We start from the raw sequence: 14,914 nt of genomic DNA on the forward strand, positions 1-14,914 counted from the left end.
GTGATCTCGGCTCATTGCAACCTCCGCCTCCCAATTCTCCTGCCTCAGCCTCCCGAGTAGCTGGTAGTAGAGATAGGGTTTCACCATGTTGGCCAGGCTGGTCTTGAATTCCTGACCTCAAGTGATCCACCTACCTCGGCCTCCCAAAGTGCTGGGATGACAGGCATGAGCCACCATGCCTGGCCCATCTCCACATTTTATAATGAAAAAAACAAACCACTGTAGTTTAAGACTTTCAAACATATAAATTATCTTCCAATATTTGTTCTGTACAATGTTCAATATACCTATATGTATGTCTCCTTACAACACACCACAAAAACTACAAAAGGCCCTAGAATCAAACAATATTCTGTACCCAAGTATTCTGTAACTAAGTCTTGAATAATATACCAAGGACTTAAAATATCTCCAAAAGTACAAATAAGACTTACTATTTACAACTTGAGGATAAGGCAAGAGGATGGAATTGAAAGTTAATGAAATATGCAACATAACACTAAACTAGACAAAATTTAGTTTATTTTATCACCATATGGCAAACTTTAAAGGTTAGTCTTGTTACTTTTATTTTCTTCAAGATGTCTACTAAAACAGAGAGTTAAAAATTCTAGGTTCTCCTTTCTTTTATGCCTAATCATAAAGCTCTGACCTGTGTTTAGATAGGTCAGGAAAATCATACCCAGATTATTCTACTTAGCAGGACACTTTTTATATTTCTTGCCTCTTAAGCAAAAAGGAATACTGAAAAATCTATTAATATTTACCTGAGACAGGGAAATTAAGAGTTTTAAGTTCACAGGCTTACTACTGCAAAATAAAAGATCTAATAAACCTAATATAAATCCTGAGGGCAAAATAAAATTATTGGGAATAAAATGTAAAACTCCAGCTATGTTATTATATTCTACTGTTGTATTTCATTTAAAAACTTTGAGGAAAATTTGGCCCACTGGCATAAGAGACATTATGAATGAAAAAAATCTTAAGGTATTTATATAAGAAAATCTATAGAAACTTGAATAGTATTGGAAAGATACAGTATCAGCACTAAAAAGTGACACTTATCATCAAACCAAAATGTAAAACAAACTAAAGAGAATAATAATCTTATATAAATGGAACAAACTTCAGCACTGAATCTATTTTCTCCATCAAATGTTGCCATATCCAACGTGAAGACTGACTCCAGCACAACATCAGATCAATAAGGATTATTTAATGTCAATATTATCAGATAAAATCACCAGGCCAATACAGTAAACTGTTAACCATGCCAAGGTAATTTATAGTTTCTACAGTCAGAGTCTCAAAATATTCATGTCCTCTTTCTGGCTTTGTATCTGTAGGTATACCCACAGCGGTTTACCTCTAATTTTAAGGTACATTCACGGTAGGTTAACTCTTAAGTTTTAAACAGCTTCCTTACCTGCTGCTGATCTGCTCCTTTTTTGCTGTGGTTCTGGATATAATCAACCAGTCCATGTACCACCGTACGCACAGCAACCAGCCCATTTTCCAGTTGTTCCCACGTAGGAGGAGGAGCATCTATACAAACAATAATAATGTTTAAACTCTAAGTTACTCAATATTTTTCCCAATATCAAATTAATAAAAGAGTTAGTGGACAACATTTCAGTGAAATTAAGTTAAGCTTTACACCTTAGCGTTTTAGCTAACAGCTTATTCACCTAACCATCATTTCTCAGTTTTAAAATGTTGGCATCTAACCAATTTAGAACACTGCTCAGACCATCACTGTGTGGACCAAACAAAACTGAGGACTCCCTGTAGTTAGTCAATTTGCATGTTTATTTTGAAGTTTTATATAAATCAAGTTTTGGTAAACAAAAAGCTTAAAACGTTTAATAGAGGAGCTATTATAGAAAGCAACTCTGCTACATGTCTTCTTCATTTAGTAGATATTTGCCCACTGCCAGCACTATGATTTTATAAAGAAAAAATGATCTGTAAAGTTAAATATAAAATATTCTTTAAAAGGAATATATAAAATGAAATAAGAAGAGAGATGTACAGATAACTTCCTGCGCAGACACCCTGAAAGAATTCTAGGTGATGGCATTTGAACTGGGCTTTGAAGGACACACAGAATCTGAAAAGGCAAAACGGTGAAGAGAACAACTATTCAAAAAAGCAGTTTTTGGAACATTTACTAAATCTGAGTTATTGTTTTAGTGGTTGGGGAAGCAATAGCAATTAAAACAAAAATCCCCATTATATTCAAGGAGAAGAGCCAGAGAATACCCAAGACAAATAAGTGAAATACATAGTATTTGGATAATGATGAATTGAAAAAGTAGAGCTAAGAAGAGAAGAGGGGCCAATGTATAAAATTTTAGAGAGAGGCCAGAAAAGTCCTCCTTGAGAAGGTTACATTTGATTAAAGACCTGAAAGAAGAGTTTAAGAGTGCCTACTGGAGATAATAGGGGAAAAACATCCACGTTAGAGGGAAGAATAAGTGCAAAGTCCTGATGTGAGAAGTGTGCCTGGCATGCTGCATGGAGGTGGAACTAGAGAGGAGGGAAATTAAATGAAAAAAGAGTAGGAAATGAGGCTGGAGAGAGGTAATGGAAGACCAGACCACATGAGGCCCTGTAGATCACAGGAAAGATTCTGGCTTTTACTCTGAGTGCTAGAAAGCCACTGGAGAATTTATGAGAGGAGGGTGATAGGATTACTCTGGCTCTTGCTAAAATCAGACAGACAACAGGAGGCTATTCCATAATCCACGGAGAGAGAGGGATGGTAGCAGTGAAGGCAGATGGATTCTGGATGGATTTTAAAGGTAAGGCCTACAGAATTTGCTAATGGATCAGATATATATTATGAGAAAAAAGAAGAGTTGAGGTTTTGGTCTAAGCAACAGGGAAGGATAGAGTTGCCACAAACAGGATGACAGGGAAGAGCTCATTTTTGGATAGATTCAGTTTGAAATGCTTATCAGATATTCAGGTAGAGATGATGGATGTTGAGAAAGTTTTATAAACAAATTCAGGAAAAAGGCATGTGCTGGATATATATTTCAAACTCCAAAAACCTATCAATTATAACACATATTTTATGTGCCACGACAGAAAAAAAAAGATTGTTAATTATGTCTTTGTACAAATGCATTCTAATTTCAGAAATGCTAAGATCTGAAATAATTATAAACCTCAGAACTGATAAAATACAGTAAATTTGTGAGTCACATAAATTATATTTGAAAATATGAGACAGATAAGATTATCTAGGAAATAGGGACACATAGAAAACAGAAAGGGTATAGGATTAAACTCTGAAAACACTCCAAAGATGATAAGAAATGGAGATGAGGAGAAAGCAGAGGATGCTGACAAGGAGTATCCAATAAATTAAGAAGGGAATTAGTAGCCTACAAGCCAAGAAAAAAGTATTTCAAGGAAGATAGAGTGAAGAACAATGTTGGCCAGGCACGGTGGCTCACACTTGTAATCCTAGCACTTTGGGAGGCTGAGGCAGGCAGATAACCTGAGGTCAGGAGTTCAAGACCAGCCTGGCCAACTTGGTGAAACTCCACCTCTACTAAAAATACAAAAATTAGCTGGGTGTGGTAGTGCATGCCTGTAATCCTAGCTACTCAGGACAAGAATTACTTGAAGCTGGGAAGCAGAGGTTGCAGTGAGCTGAGATCGTGCCACTGGACTCCAGCCTAGGGGACAGAGTAAAACTCTGTCTCAGAAAAAGAACAATGTTAAATGCTGCTAAATCAAGTACATTAAGAACTGAGAACTGACCTTTGGAATTAGCTACATGGAAGTAATTTATGACCTTGATGAAATAAGTTTGCATAGAGCAGTGGAGATAAATGCCTGACTGGAGCTGAGTTCAAGAGAGTGCCATAAAAAGAGATGAAGTAGTAGGTAGATGAGAAATGGGGTCAAAAATGGATTAGGAGCTTGTGGAAGTACTCTTTTGACTGCTCAGGATGATCAAAGCACAGCAGTCGGGGGGAAAAAAGTCACTATATATTCAAGTAACATTGATCTGGTTTATTAAGCAATTTTGGGAGCAAATCTATAAAAGCAGGCCAATAAAAAACTAAGAGGGCTCTGAATGCCATAGTGAAGAGTGTCAAACCTTATTCTATAAGCAATTCTATAAACACCGAAAATTTATGAGTGTGGAAGTGTCAAACCTTATTCTATAAGCAATTCTATAAACACCGAAAATTTATGAGTGTGGAAGCAAGATCAGGGATGTGATTTATTTTACAGCAGTAAGTAGACTGGATTGGAGGAACTCACAGAGGAACTTGGAAGACATTCAGTTTCAGGGAAAGAGAATGAGGCTCTCAAAGGAAGTAATTATAAGCAGGGGATATAGGGACGTTGTGAAAGAAGAACAGATAAATCCTTTGTATGAAACGGTATGTAGAGCAAGTGAAAGGAAAAGATGAGGCAAGACAAAATTAGGTTTTAAACTTGCATACTCAGATAATGAGGTCATTATCAGAGAGAGGAAACATTAGAGGAAGAGCAGGTATCAAGTAATGATGAGCTTGCTTTGAAGCACTCAAAGAATCCCAGCAAGCATTGGGAGATGTATCTGGAGTGATACAGAGATAACAGTGATAGAGATATTTAGCAGACTGTGTTCTATGCAAAGGTAGTATCTGATACTAAGAATGAATAATCACCATCACAGCACACAGAGAAGACAAAATTCTAAGAGCATAACCTGGCTACTCTTTAGTGGGGAAGAGGGTAGAGCCTGGTACAAATAAGACAGAAGTAGCATTCAGGTCAGAAGAGAACTATGAGATCACAGAAAGTTATCAAAAAAGTGCTCAACAACATTATCAAATGCTGAAAACAAATGAGAGTGATTTAAAGACTAAGAAAAAGCTTTTGGAATCAGAGACTGGGAATCTACTAGTGAATATTAAGATAGCTTCAGATCAGTAGTAGGAATAAACACAGAAAAGCTAAGATATCTTAGATGTAAGTATAAGGTGAAAAATGAAGGCTGGGTATATTTTCAGGTTAAGAAGGAGCAGAAAAAGCCTGAATAAGTAAAGATATACAAGAGAGGATACTTCAAAGAACAAAATATCATGGAGAGGGCAAAAACAGGATCAAAGAAATGCAACTAAGGATATATAATGCAGGAAAAAAAAGAGAAAAACGAGATTTGGCAGAGGTAAGAATGGTAAAATACAACACAATTTTGTGATGGGAGAAAGAAGAAACGTAAAGGGGCCCAGAGAGATCTACTGTCCTGATGAAATGAGCAACAGTGTAAAAAGCTTAAATAAATATTAAAGTGAACTAGGCTGGGCGCAGTGGCTCATGCCTGTAATCCCAGCACTTTTGGGGGCTGAGGTGGGTGGATCACCTGAGGTCGGGAGTTTGAGACCAGTCTGACCAACATGGAGAAATCCTGCCTCTACTAAAAATACAAAATTAGCTTCCAATGCAAGACCCCCAAAATAAAAATAAAAATAAAAAATAATATAAAATTAGCTGGGCATGGTGGCACATCCCTGTAATCCCAGTTATTTGGGAGACTGAAGCAGGAGAATCACTTGAACCTGGGAGGCGGAGGTTGTGGTGAGCTGAGATAGCGCCATTGCACTCCAGCCTGGGCAACAAGAGTGAAATTCTGTCTTAAAAAAATTAAATTTAATTTAATTTAAAAAATAATAAAGTGAACTAACCTGAGATAAAGAGGGATAAGATTTAAAATGGAAACTTAGAATACTGTAAAAAAGATCTGGAGTAACTACTTTGGGAAACCCTAGAGGAAGAACAAAAGATAATTAAAGAATCATTGCACAGCACTAAAGGCACATATAAGATAGTTCATTAATTTCCTGTGGGTTTACCTGGACTAGGGTCAATGTTTGCTAACAGCTCCAAATGGGGTCTTAGTCGGTTCAAGTTTGCTGGGTCTCCAGTCCGCTGGAGAGCAATCGTTAGTTCCTGAACACTCTGTGCAAAAGAGGCTGGGGTCTGCAACTTAAAAAAGATAAATGTTAACTTTCCCAAAGGCCAGATAATCATCTAAAGATAATTTATCTCACAATCATTTTTGCGATTTATTAAAATTAATTTTCATCTTCCCATACACCCTACACTTTGGCCAGACGAGATTGCTTGCTACCCAAATAAATTCTGTACTTCTCTGCATCCACAGCCTGGCACATTGTATACTGTACTGCTTCTGCTGTCACATTCTTCAAATGTGAGCCCTCTCTCAATTCAGCCTCCTATCAATTAGATATATTAATGAGTCATCTTTGTGAATTGTTAATTCATGTTTCTCTCTCCATTAATTGACTAGAATTAGTGCTTTTCTCATCATTTTTAACAAATTCTCTTTTGCATTATCCAATACGGTAACCTTAGCAACATGTGGCTATTTAAATTTAAGTTAATTAAATAAAATAAAAATTTCAGTTCATTGGTTGAACAAGTCACATTTCAAGTGCTTAAAAGCTATGTGTGACTAGTGATCACCATATTGGACAGAGCATACACAGAACATTTTCATGATCACAGAAAGTTTATTGCTCTGTAAAATATCACACACACTGCAAAGTTTACCAGTTTGTTGTACAAAGGTCTCTGGATATTAAATTTAAAGCATTGAGCATGATGCAAGAAAATTACTGTAGGATATACACCTAGTTATATAGTTCAGTTCAGACAGGAAGAGTAACACCTTGTAGAATCTTTATAAAAAGCAAGCCAAGTTTCTCTTCAGAAGTAGAAAGGTACTCCTTTAATAGATCATTACTAAGGGTTTCTGTAAATTATAATCAGTTGCAAAACTTCAGATACAAGCTCTTGTCCAAATCTAAGAGTTGCAGGTAAAGTCTAGTTAAAAGTATCCAGGGAAGACTTAGAGGGCAGAACGAACAACCTACATTGTAATTGAAAATTATGTACCACCTTTTTCTTTTCCCCCTAAAGAAATAGGGTCTCACTCTGTTGCCCAGGTGCTAAGATAGCTCACTGTACCCTCAAACTCCTGAGCTCAAGGGATTCTCTTACCACAGCCTCTGGGACTACTGGCACCAGCCACCATACCTGGCTATTTTTTTTGTTTGGTTTGGTTTTTTGGTAGAGATAGTTATCCCAATCTTTCCCAGGCTGTGCTTGAACTCCTGGCCTCAAGCAATCCTGCCACCTTGGCCTCCCAAAGTGCTGGGATTACAGGCATGAGCCACCGTGCCCATCCTACATCAAGCATTTAAAAAACACATATCCCAATTCTCTTTTGACATCACTGTATTGCCTATTCAAGGAATTCTATTTTTAAGAATAGGAAAAAAAAAAAAAAAAAAAAGAACATGATTCTACAGTGAGAATGCCCAAGTTCAAATCCACGTCTGTCACTTATTATCTATGTGATGCTGGAAAAACATGTTAACTTCCCTTTGTCTTTGTCTAAAATGGATAATACGAGGCTGTTGAACAGACTAAATGAGTTTTTTAAAACCACTAGATACCATTTTAGTAAATGTTAATTATTTGTTTTTTAGTTTAATCTTACTATTTGACTCTATTTCTTTAAGTTAAATGTAGAGTGGTCTCTAGAGTTGGCAATCATCTCTGTGATTCTAGTATTTGAGATACAATAGTAAAACTGCTGGTGCAGTGGCTCACACCTGTAATTCCAGCACTTTGGGAGGCCAAGGCAGGTGGATCACCTGAGGTCAGGAGTTCGAGACCAGCCTGGCCAACATGGTGAAACCCTTTATTAAAAATACAAAAATTAACCTGGCATGATGGTGGATGCCTGTAATCCCAGCTACTCAGGAGGCTGAGGCACGAGAATTGCTTGAACCTGGGAGGCAGAGGTTGCAGCGAGCCAAGATCATACCACCACACTCTAGCCTGGGTGACAAGAGTGAAACTCTGTCTCAAAAAGAAAAGATACAATAGTAAAATTAAATAATACTATTATAGAACATACTATATATTATATGGTGTTTTAAGATTTCTTTTTTTTTGCACTGTTGCCCAGCTGGAGTGCAGTGCCAGAGATCTTGGCTTACTGCAACCTCCGCCTCCTGGGTTCAAGCGATTCTCCTGCCTCAGCCTCCTGAGTAGCTGGGATTACAGGTGCCCGCCACCATACCCAACTAATTTTTGTATTTTTAGTAGAGACGGGGTTTCATCATGTTTTTATAGTACTTTCATGTATTTCATGTTGATTTACAATAAAAATAGTTACAGTATTACTCTGATTTTAAGAGAAACACGGCTCTTAGAGTAAAGATACAAATAATGGAGCCTCAGCCAGGCGTGGTGGCTCACTCCTGTAATCCCAGCACTTTGGGAGGCTAACGCAGGGGAATCACCAGAGCTCAGGAGTTTGAGACCAGTCTGGGCAACATGGTGAAACCCTGTCTCTATTAAAAATACAAAAAATTAGCCGGGCAAGGTGGTACATGCCTCTAATCCCAGCTACTCAGGAGGATGAGGAAGGAGAATGCTTGAACCCAGGAGGCAAAGGCAGTGAGCCAAGATCATACCATTGCACTCGAGCCTGGGTGACAGAGTAAGGATGTCTCAAAAGAAAAAAAAAAAAGGCAAATAATGAAGCCTAACCTAAAATTCACATCTGTTCTAATGGCCTTTTCATCATAATAGACAACAGATAAAGTAAATATGTGTACTGAGAATTTGATCAAACTTAGAAAGGTGGTAACTTTATTATTTTGTATAATTATTCTGGTGGAGAACCACAAGAAACCTCAATGAATAGATCTTCCAGACCATTAAATGTCTCCTATAGAAAGACAATAAAAGCATTTAGAAAATGGGTTTAACACGATGATCAAAATTCTAAGAGAACAATAAATTAAGGGAAAGGCAATGACAAAATAGAAATGGTGGACTCTCAAAGGAATGTGGGAAAGTATCGGATAAAGCATTATAAACCAATCCAGCCAGAGTGTGGTGGTACGTGCCAGTAGTCCCAGCTACTCAGTAGGCTGAGATGGGAGGATCAATTGAGCTCAGAGGATCGAGGCTGCAGTGAGTCAGTTGGGCCTGGGCCACAGAGTGACACTCAGACTCAATATAAAATAAAATAAAAAATAAACTAATCAAATCTTTCTATGAAAAAGTAGTACTGTAATGTGATTAGTTATGACATGACACTTGGCTATAAATACAATTTACAAAAGCTATACAGTATTCACTTTAACATACATTTGTTAAATAAATTACCAAATCACAGATTACCAAAACTCCAAGATTAGTCTAAGAAGTAAGGAACAAAAAAAGTTCTACCTTGTCAATAATGGACTGCATGTGAGATTTATGAGACTGGTCTCCATAAAGCAAAGAGGACCATTGGTCTGGTGCAATCCGTAAGCCTGCTTCCATAGCAATCTGCACTATCTGGGAGTCATGTTCTCGCCGCAGAGCTTCATAGGTTCTAAATTCTTCTTTCAGCTGCATCAAAGAAGAGTCTTCATCACGTTTGGTGACCTAATAAGACACAAATAATCTCATAATAAAGTTTAAAAAATGAGTTTATGCTTTATATGAACACATAATTTTTAATGTAACAAATTTAGCAGCAACAGCAAGATTAAAATAGAATATACCATTTGCCTGCAAAATATTTTCTCCTCAACTTGTTGAGGTAGGTATATTATTGTCACCCCAATAACTTACATTCTGAATCAAGTTGGATTTAGGCCAACATTTTCTGGTAGGTCTTTCAGAAAACATCAATACAGGTTGAAAATCTCTTATCCAAAATGCTTAGGTCAGAATTGTATCAGATTTCAGATTTTTTCAAATTTTGGAATATCTGCATTAAACCACTTGAGCATCCTTAATCTGAAAATCTGAAATGCTCCAATGAGCGTGTGAGCATCATGTTGCTGTTCAAAAGTTTTGGATTTTGGAGTTTTGTGTTAGGGATAGTCAATCTGTATGTGCTGGAATGAAATCCAAAGATTTGATAGACTTTAACACATACGTGCAGTTTAAGGTGTATGTGTATGTATATGTATATGCATTTTTGAAAAAAAGTAAACACTAATACAATTATATACTCTGAAAAACAATACGTTTCTTCTCCATAAATATGGATTGTGACTCCTGGGCTTGCCTGACAATGAGCTGGTTGGGACTGATGACTGTAGAGCTTCAGATGCCGGTGTGATTCTAAAAATGATTTAATTTGTACTTGCTTTAATTTTCCAATGGAGTTTTGTGGGCTGGGCTCCTACCAGAAAGTGTAAAGTATGAGATGCTAGACTAGTCATAATAATGATAATATCATTTAGTAATAAAAAATAGCTACCACTTTTTCAGCACTTAGTATGTGCCAGCCAATATATTAAATTACATTATTAACCATTATAGTACTGGATTAACTCATTTACTTCTCTTAACTTGTTGAGGTAGGTATGTTGATATCACCCCAATAACTTATATTCTGAGTCAATTTGGATTTAGGCCAAAGTAAACTAATTAATTCTAGTCTAAGATAACCTCTACCCTAACATGTTTTAGAATACATTTTGCCTCATTAACTTTTTATTACCACAAGGACTCATCTTCTTCTTGTACAAAATTCCCATTTTTATCCCTCTCACCAAAGAAACTACAAAATATTGTAATCAGGACTTCTAAGTCACACTGCTATAAAATTAACATGAGTGGTGGCATGTGCCTGTAGTCCAGCTACTGGTGAGGCTGGATGGAAGGATTGCTTGATCCCAGGAGTTGAAGGCCAGCCTGGGCAAGACTCTCTCTCTCAAAAAACAAATAATAAATAAACGTATACATTGTTTTTTGAGAGAGTGAGTCTTGTGGGATGTATTCTATTAGAATACATTTATTCATTACAAGGAAGAAAGTCTAACTTACATTTTGTTAGAAACATACATATACAAACCAAATTGATAAAAATCAAGAACTACAGTCACAAAAACTGAATATATTGTGCCATTATTAAAAGGCAAGCCAAAAAACCAAATATATATGTTTAGCATCCCCTCAATATATGCTGAACCTCATTAAAATGCAGAGTATGCTTTCTATATGTAATAATGGTTCCCTGAACTTGGCTCTCACCATTCGCTTTAACAAAAACGATCAAGGATTTCCAAGAGATGAAACGTCTAAGTCTCAGAACTTTATTCTACTAAATTATCCTGCAGCTCAAAAAGGCCTTTCAAATGGAAATATAGGAGATACTAAAAGGACCCAGTCAGAACGCAGCTGTATAGACACATATTCCTGCAAGGAAAATCATGACCTGAGCGAAAAAGCAGATTTTTGCAAATTTCCAATTTTCTTTATTCCTGTTAATGTTTTTTTTTTTTTTTTTTTTTTTTTTTTTTTTGAGGTGGAGTCTCGCTCTGTCACCCAGGTTGGAGTGTAGTAGTGTAATTTCGGCTCACTGCAACCTCTGCCTTCTGGGTTCAAGCAATTTTCCTGCCTCATCCTCCCCAGTGGCTGGGATTACAGATGCTTGCCACCACACCCAGGTAATTTAAAAAAATTTTTTAGTAGAGACAGGGTTTCACCATGTTGGCCAGGTTGGTCTCAAACTCCTGACCTCAAATGATACACCTGCCTTGGCCTCCCAAAATGCTGGGATTACAGGCGTGAGCCACTGCACCCGGCCGTATTACTGTTAATGCTTTACAGTTCAGAGAGGTTCACTTCATGAGTATTCTGGGTTTTCTTGATCATGTATTCTTCTTCACAGGGGAAGACTGAATGTTTTCTTTCTTTTAAACTCACAGGGGAAGACTGAATGTTTTCTTTCTTTCTTTTAAACTCACAGGGGAAGGGTGCATTTTTTCTTTCCAAAGCTTTCTATATTATAGCTGTCTGGTGCTGTTAACGGACAAGAATTAACACTGGAAGTAGACAGACACTCTAGAATGTAGAATGTAGTCTGTAAACATGATTTACTACACTGTAAAATCACGTTATTCTAACCGCTACAACGAGTGAGTTATTCAGAGACAATCTGACCAGTTAAAGTAATTTTAGCTAGGGGTTCTTACAGCTCCAGAGGCACGGACAGAAAATAGAGGCCCATTTTCAGTATATAGTCTGACTCCACAAAGAAACAGAATAAGGTCACCATTTAGCTAGAGATTTAAAATTGTTTTTGTTTAAATGAAATCTGTATGCTCTCCTGTTAATTTTGTGAATGATTTCCTCCTTCTCAAAAGATGAGATAATGTGTCAGATGACAGAATGTGGTGATCTGAGAATGTATTTCCTTACAGCTAACGTGGATGAATTAACAATTTTTTTAAAAGACACGGTTTTCAAGTACTGGTTATGAGCTGTGCCAGAATCAAGACAGTTTGATTTTTAAAAGTCAGGAAAATAGGCTAGTTGTGGTGGCTCACACCTGTAGTCCCAGCACTTTGGGAGGCTGAGGCAGGCAGATCATCTGAGGTCAGGATTTCAAGACCAGCCAGGCCAACATGGTGAAACCCTGTCTCTACAAAAATTAAAAAAATTAAAAATAAAAAAATAAAAAAAGAATTAGGCCGGTGTGGTGGCAGGTGCCTGTAATCCCAGCTACTTAGGAGGCTGAGGCAGGAGAACTGCTTGACCCAGGAGGCGGAAGATACAGTAAGCTGAGATTGCACCACAGTACTATAGCCTGGGTGACAGAGCAAGACTGCGTCTCAAAAAAAAGAAAAAAAAAGTCAGAAAAATAATACTGGACGCACAATAAATGGTACATAATGAGTAACAATATTTGAGGCAGCGCTGATTCAATTTGGGATAAGAGACTACGTCCAGCATTACCATATAAACTGAAATGGTGAATGGAGCTTCATTATTGTATATGAGAAATTACACTAGGAGAAAATCTCTGAATAAAATTTATTTGGTGACTCGCCTTTTAATCCCAGCACTTTGGGAGGCCAAGGCAGGCAGATCACCTGAGGTAAGGAGTTCAAGACTAGCCTGTCCAACATGGCAAAACCCCATCTCTACTAAAAACACAAAAATTAGCAAGCCAGGCTGGCCCTGCTTGTAATCTCGGCTACTCAGGAGGCTGAGACAGGAGAATCACTTGAACCCAGGAGGTGTAGGTTGCAGTGAGCTGAGATCACACCACTGCACTCCAGCCTGAGTGACAGCAAGATTCCATCTCAAAACAAATAAATAAAATTTATTTGTGCTTCAATAACCCTCTTCAGACCAACTCTGCATAGTCTTAGTAAGAAAGTGACATAGTTTCTTAGTCTCTTCAGATACAAAAATCTATAAACCTTGATTTGATCTATATTGTTCAATATTGAACATATAAAAATTCAATATAATAGGATTTAACTATAACAAGACACTAACTACATTCTTTAAAAGAATAAAGAAAAATTGCTGAAATTTTCTGAAAAGACACAGGCAACTTCATTAAACTCAAAGTTTCACTACTTAAGTTTGGGGAAAGAACAATGTTTTCCTTTCAAGCTGAGCTTTAAGGTAGGTTCATACCTTGAAACAGGAGGCTCTATAAAGGAGCTGAACAACATGCCCAATGCTAGTTTTAGAGGCTTGAGGAAACCGTGGCTCCAACCTTTGCACCACAAAGAGAACCAATACTTTTCTTGACAAAGCAGAACCGTCTTCTAAGGCCAGCAGAACCAGCTTTAAAGCTTCCTCCTGCATTGCTAGGGAAAGTTGGGCAAAACCAAAATTTATCAAGTACATAAATAAGATAAATCCATCTATTAGAAAGGGAATATTCAATCGTTTCGGCAGCTATCACTCAATTAACTGGCAACACAGTAAGATTAACCAGCAACACACTTTTCAAACCATTTTTGTGGGCAATTTTGTATTACATTCTATATATTTTATGAAGAAAGCAGGTAAGTGATTAATCCATTTAAGAAAAACTATCAGAATGAATGAACTTTCTCCTACAGGTGTGAAAAATGGAAAAATTTTAAAAATTAAAAAAAATTTTTGGCATTAGAGAAAAGTTTTGTGTTTTTATCCTGGAGACAAACCATAAAAAAAAAAGAGAGAAAAGTTTTAGTACATCACTTATAATTCCTACATCATACTTTCAGAATTACCAGAATAAATACGAAAACTTAATTACATACCTGGTCCAAGGAACTGGCAGCCCCTAGCCCTTACTGCTGCCCAAAGATTGGAGGAGAGCTGCTGAGGATTCTGGTGCTGGAGAATGAGCTCTGTAACTGTTCGTTCACCTAAAGATCGAGCTGCCCTCATGGCACGAATCCTGCCTTCTTCTTCTACTAGTTGACAGTGGACCAGAGTCACAAGCTTCCTCTGCATTGGGCGACTCAGAACACTCTGAGTAGTGCTGTTCAGACCCACTCCTTTAAAAGAGTAAGGAAGTTATTTCTAGGTTCACAATGCAATTTTAAAGTCCAGGAGCAATTCCTCTGTTGGGTTAACTTGTGGGTATGTGAATAGTTCTGGGTCCTACTAGAGTATTTAAAAATAAACAACAAATAAAACCACACATGTAAAGCCTACTTATGTATATATTTTTAAAGTATACAAATGTATACATGAGTTATCTCACGTACACCTAACACTCATTAAGACATTAAATATACCATTACTCATTTTAATCACTGAGGAAATAAGAAAAAAAAGACTAGACAACATTGATAATTAGTTTATAATCTAAATCTTGAGGCCCTAAGAGTTCTGGTATATTATTTCATAGCGGTTAATCTTACTTTCCTAATTAAATAGCAAGCCCTTTCTGTGCAGTAATGGCAACTTCCATATTTATTATACCTACTGTAGCATAGCATATAAAACCGGATAGCAGGCGAACCACTCAGAGTTGTCAAATGATGGAAAGCCTTTCTGAAGTAAGTAGTTATACTTGCTTTTACGATCATTCAAATAATGTTTCCATCATCACATAAAC

At 37.1% G+C, this 14,914-nt stretch overlaps 1 protein-coding gene and 1 long non-coding RNA gene across 5 annotated transcripts in view; one reads left to right on the plus strand and one right to left on the minus strand.

The window, feature by feature from the left end:
• LOC105711721 (uncharacterized) overlaps positions 1-14,914 on the plus strand; it is a 68,338-nt gene that overhangs the window by 38,610 nt on the left and 14,814 nt on the right. The gene's annotated exons all lie outside the window — the stretch shown is intronic.
• Positions 1-14,914, minus strand: part of RC3H1 (ring finger and CCCH-type domains 1) — an 88,461-nt gene that overhangs the window by 37,920 nt on the left and 35,627 nt on the right. For all 4 annotated transcript variants that reach the window (XM_012444576.3, XM_064370472.1, XM_064370470.1 and 1 more), the window contains exons 4-8: positions 14,109-14,348; positions 13,492-13,667; positions 9,289-9,489; positions 5,868-6,000; positions 1,430-1,548 (exon numbers count right to left, since the gene is read on the minus strand). In XM_012444576.3, coding sequence (XP_012299999.1) covers positions 1,430-1,548; positions 5,868-6,000; positions 9,289-9,489; positions 13,492-13,667; positions 14,109-14,348 — 869 coding nt within the window. The remainder of the gene's footprint in view (positions 1-1,429; positions 1,549-5,867; positions 6,001-9,288; positions 9,490-13,491; positions 13,668-14,108; positions 14,349-14,914) is intronic.

The sequence above is a fragment of the Aotus nancymaae genome, unplaced genomic scaffold (assembly GCF_030222135.1).
Source record: "Aotus nancymaae isolate 86718 unplaced genomic scaffold, 86718_ANA_hifiasm-v0.15.2.pri h1tg000108l, whole genome shotgun sequence".
Taxonomy (NCBI): Eukaryota; Metazoa; Chordata; class Mammalia; order Primates; family Aotidae; genus Aotus; species Aotus nancymaae.